This window comes from Cystoisospora suis (genome assembly GCF_002600585.1).
Source record: "Cystoisospora suis strain Wien I chromosome Unknown contig_40, whole genome shotgun sequence".
Taxonomy (NCBI): Eukaryota; Apicomplexa; class Conoidasida; order Eucoccidiorida; family Sarcocystidae; genus Cystoisospora; species Cystoisospora suis.
In genome coordinates, this window is record NW_027152842.1 from 1 (window position 1) to 4994 (window position 4994).

General features: G+C 54.7%; 1 protein-coding gene across 1 annotated transcript; it reads left to right on the forward strand.

Moving 5' to 3' along the window:
• Positions 1-77: 77 nt before the first annotated feature.
• CSUI_000096 (retrotransposon ty3-gypsy subclass) lies at positions 78-4702 on the forward strand (the record flags this gene model as incomplete). The annotated part of the gene is made up of 2 exons (XM_068060330.1): positions 78-842; positions 1175-4702. The coding sequence occupies 2 exons, from the start codon at positions 78-80 to the stop codon at positions 4700-4702; spliced, it is 4293 nt and encodes a 1430-aa protein (XP_067927694.1).
• Positions 4703-4994: the final 292 nt, after the last annotated feature.

Consider the following 4994-nt stretch of genomic DNA (forward strand, 5'->3'; position numbering starts at 1 on the left):
ACCGCATGGTTCCCTGATTCCCCGGTATTTTCCCGGAAGTTGTTTCTTCTTTTGCTTTTGCCGCCGAACGTTTCACGATGTCTGGCCAGGGCGGAGAGTCACCGGCTCGTCGCATTAGCGACCCCTCTGCAATGATGGGGCAATGTGAACAACAGGCGTTGGCCTTGTTGGTTAAACAACGTTTGAAGGCCTTGCAACCTCAATATTATGAAGGCAGTCCGGACCTCGCTACTTTTCAGACATTTTGCTTCGACTGCAGGCGGTACCTTCGCCAGTTCAGCACCTTATCCGAAGACGACCGCGTACAGCAGGCGTCTCTGTTTTTAACGGGAGAGGCCAAGATTTTCTATCGGTGTCTTGAGGAGACCGGCTCCCTTGGAGAGCGACCGAAGACTCTCGAGGAATTTTTCGACGTCCTGAGAAGAAGATTCATATCCCAGAATTCACAATGGGATATACTGCAGGAGCTAGCAGAACTACAGATGATACCCGGACAGCCGCAGCAGTACATCGCACGGTTCCAGAAACTACTCGTGCGTGCCCCGGAACTCAGCGAGACAATGAAGCGGTTCTTCTTCTTCCGCGGCCTGGATAAACAAACAAGAGACGCTCTTATAACAGTAGAGAGCGTGCCACTTCCGGACTTGTTTCGGATGGTTGAGCGCTTTGCGCAGGCGCAGACTCGACCAGTTTCGTTCACGGCACCCACAGAGCGGCGTCCACAAGAGGAAATAACGGCAAACGACTTCGCTGAACCAATGGATGTCAGCGAGACGTTTGCAGTAGCGGCACAACGGAGGGAGCAGTACGGCCGACGCCCACCAGGTCCGCGCCGGAATGACGTGAGAAGACCCCGGCAGCAGAGGCCCTCGCGGCGCGAGAGTTCCGGACAAGGAAGTGGCTTCAGGTGCTATTATTGCAAGAAAGAAGGACATTCCTACAACGCCTGTCGCTCCCTTCGCCGTGACCTTCTCGAAGGAAGAATCACCGTCGCGGCCGCGGAAACGGACAAGTCAACAGAGTCGGGAAACGACGCCCTCCACCAGTAAAGGGGGACGCTCGGTGGAGGCTGTCGAACTCTCCCCCGTGTCCGCGAGAGCCTTCTCAGCAGCTGCTCCCGGCCGTCGCTGACGCAATTACGATCAGTGTTGTTGTGGGTGGTACACGATTGCAGGCTTTGGTCGACTGCGGGTCTCGGGTCGACATCCTGAACAGGAAGGCGGCAGAACGCTGCGTGCAGTCGTTCTCAAGCGTCAGTGGGCGTCTTCTTATGAAGTTCGCCAATGGGCAAACAGACAGCAACATCAGCATCACACCTCCAGTGGAGGTCTGCCTGAGCTCTTCTCATGAGACTCTCGTCGAACGAAGACCGTTCTACGTCGCCGACATCTGCTATGACGTCATTCTTGGCCTACCGTGGATGAAACGCTGGAATGCGTCTATCTGCTATAGTGAACCGGGGGTAGTTTTGCGAACGGAAAATGGAGTTGTTCACCTTCCTGGAACGTCGGCGAGAAGCCGAGAACACGAGCCTGTCAAGGTGCACCAGATGGCTGTCGAGTGCACAAGAACAGAGCAAGAGGAGCCGGCAGATGCGTCCAGAAATGCCATCGGAGCGATTCCGTGTGCCCTCGTTGACGTCAGCGAGGTGAAACAGGAGCTCGAAGACTGTGAATTTTCTTGTGTAGTGGTAGTAACAGAAAGAAAGAAGGCGACGGAGGTACGAATGTGCCCAGGAACCGAGGCACTACTCGAGCAGTATTCTGATGTTTTTCCGGAGGAGCTGCCAGCACGTGCTCCTCCATGCTACGCTTCCCGCATGGCGATCCGCCTGGTACCGGGGGAACCACCTCCTCACTTTCCTCTCAGGCGAATGAACCCAGCAGAGCTGCGTGAAGTCCGCCGCTTCATTGAGGACTATCTCCGAAAAGGACAAATCAGGCCATCAGAGTCACCATTCGCGGCCCCAGTACTACTGGTAAAGAAGAAAGATGGGTCTTGGCGAATGTGCGTCGACTACAGGGCCCTCAACAAAATTACCATCAAGAACAGGTATCCCATCCCCCGACTGGATGACCTACGCGACGTTCTCGCTGGCGCTAAGGTGTTCTCCAAGATTGACTTGCGCTCCGGCTACCACCAGATTGGCATCAGAGAAGAAGACAAGGCGAAAACAGCCTTCAGCACCCGGTTCGGGCTCTACGAATGGAATGTGATGCCATTTGGTCTTGCTAATGCGCCTAGTGTTTTCCAGTCCGTCATGCATGAAGTGCTTGGTGACCTTCTTGACAAGACAGTCGTAGTGTACTTAGATGATATATTGATTTTCAGTAGATCAGCAGACGAGCACGAACAGCACCTACGAGAAGTTTTGAATAGGCTGCGTCGTTATAAACTATATGCGAACAAAGGGAAGTGTGAGTTTTATCGGGACTCTGTCCTGTTTCTCGGCTTTGTCTTGTCTGGCGAGGGGCTCGCTCCAGATCCACAAAAAGTAGAAGCGCTGTTGAAGTGGAGGATGCCCCTGACAGATAAGCATGAGGTGAAAAGATTCTACGGTCTTGCGTCTTACTATCGGATGTTCGTGCCTGACTTCGCGTCGCTTGCATTACCGTTGACACGCCTGTTGCGGAAGGATGCGCCATTCACGTGGGGGCCAAGTGAGCAGCAGGCGGTAGATAAGTTGAGAGAATTACTGTGTCATCCACCCGTGCTTGCCTTACCCGATTTTGATAAAGTGTTTATCTTGTATACGGATGCTTCTGATGGTGCGCTGGGTGCAGTGTTAGCACAGGAGCATGAGGGGAGAGAAAAGCCAGTGGCATTCCTCTCGCGCGCTCTTGCCACGCAGGAGCGCAATTACCCCGTTCGGGACAAGGAGCTGCTGTCGGTTGTATGGGCTATCAAACAATTGCACTCGTACCTACGAGGTGCACCGTTCATTCTACGGACGGACCATCAGTCGCTCACCTTTTTGAATCGCACCAAATTTCCTGAAGATAATGCACGCGTATGCCGTTGGTTCGATTACCTGCAGGGTTATGACTTCGATGTGCAATATGTGCAAGGCAGCAAAAACAGAGTTGCGGATGCCCTGTCTCGCATACCCCATGGCAGCGAGACTGGTGGTAATCCCGTTGTTGTTGCGGCTATGCATCACATTATGTGCAATCCCTCTATCAGGGATAGAATTGTAAGTGCCTATGAATGTGATTCATTCAGCAAGTCGGTGCTTTCGCGACTTACCAACGGGGCGCGGGTGAAGCATTTCAGCTTGCATGATGGAATCATCTGGTGTGCGAAGCATGGTGGTGTCCGAGTTTATGTCCCTGTTACAGCACGTGTGCATATTATGCGCTTGTTTCATGATTCATTGACAGCAGGGCACCCGGGGGCCAAGAAAACTCTGAGGGCGATTCGACGGAAGTACACGTGGCAAGGGATGGAAAAAGATGTGCGTGAGTACGTGTCAACGTGTCTCAAATGCCAAAAGAATAAACCACGGTGTACTAAGCCACCGGGGTTATTACAGCCGTTGCCGGTCCCTAGTCGTCCCTGGCAGTCCATCTCCATGGATTTCGTCACCGGGTTACCGGGGTCGGGCGCACAAGGATACGACTCCATTTGTGTGGTGGTCGACCGGTTCTCAAAGATGGCCCATTTCGTTCCCGTGCATTCCACTATTACAGCCGAGCAGTTTGCGAAGCTGTTTCTGGAACGTGTCTGGTGCTTGCACGGGTTCCCTACGTCCGTCGTTTCTGACAGGGACCCGAAATTTGTCAGCGCATTCTGGAGGTCTTTTTGTGAACAGCTGGGAATCCGTAGGTTACTCTCGACGGCAGCCCATCCGCAAACGGACGGGCAGACCGAGAGAACCATCCGCACGCTCACCCAGATGTTGCGTGGATATGTGGGTGATGCACCGGAAGAGTGGGTTTCGTATCTCGCAATGGCGGAGTTCGCTTACAACAGTGCCGTGCATGAGTCCACACAGGCCAGTCCCTTTTCCCTTGTGTACGTCGAGCCGCCTGAAGACTTCCCGGAGTTGCCGCAGAGTACGGAGAGAAGCCGCAACGTGGCGCTGCAGGAAGCAGCAGCGCGACTAGAAGCGGCAAGACGCAATCTGATCAAAGCGCAGGAGGCCCAGAAGAGAAACTACGATCGTGTCCACAGACATGAAGTACTGCAAGCTGGTGACCTCGTCATGGTATCATCTCGCCTTCTACGAGGCCACGGTATAAGGGAGAAGAAGCTCTCTCCGCGCTGGGAAGGCCCCTTCACTGTTCTGAAACGTGTCAACGACCTGGCGTATGTGGTGGACTTCCCGCCGTGGATGCGACTGCATCGTACAGTAAATATAGGATTTCTGCGCAAGTGTGAAGTGTCGGCGCGCTACCCGCGCTCGCTGCCTTCTGTCGGCAACGCAGCCTCCAGCCGGCCCGATTTGCAGCAGTATCGCCCAAGGTTTCGGACGCGGCGGGCGGAGGAGCCCGACGCACACCCGTACGCGGTCGAAACGATTCTCGCAACGCGGGAGCGAAAACGGCGCGACGGGACAGCCGAACGCCAGTTCTTAGTCAAGTGGAAAGACCCCGAGCTGGGGGAAACGTGGGAAAACCATGGCACACTAAGCGACCTTCTAACGTCCGAGGATATGGAGCTGCTCAAGCGTGTTAGCGCTGGCGAGGGCGCAGCAGCTTAGACGAGGGGGTAGTGTAACGCCCGCGCTTTGACTCTGCGCCGCCGCCCTGTATGCCGTGCCGTGAGTGAGTGCCGCACCGCCTATTGAGTGCCGTGTCGTGAGCGACCGCCGGTGAGCCGACTACGGTGCGTCTCGGTCCCCAACAGAACACGTGTCGTGCCTTTAACGAACAGACTGGACGAACTTCACTTAAGTTCTTGCGGCAGCCTTTACACGTGGTAGCACCGCATGGTTCCCTGATTCCCCGGTATTTTCCCGGAAGTTGTTTCTTCTTTTGCTTTTGCCGCCGAAC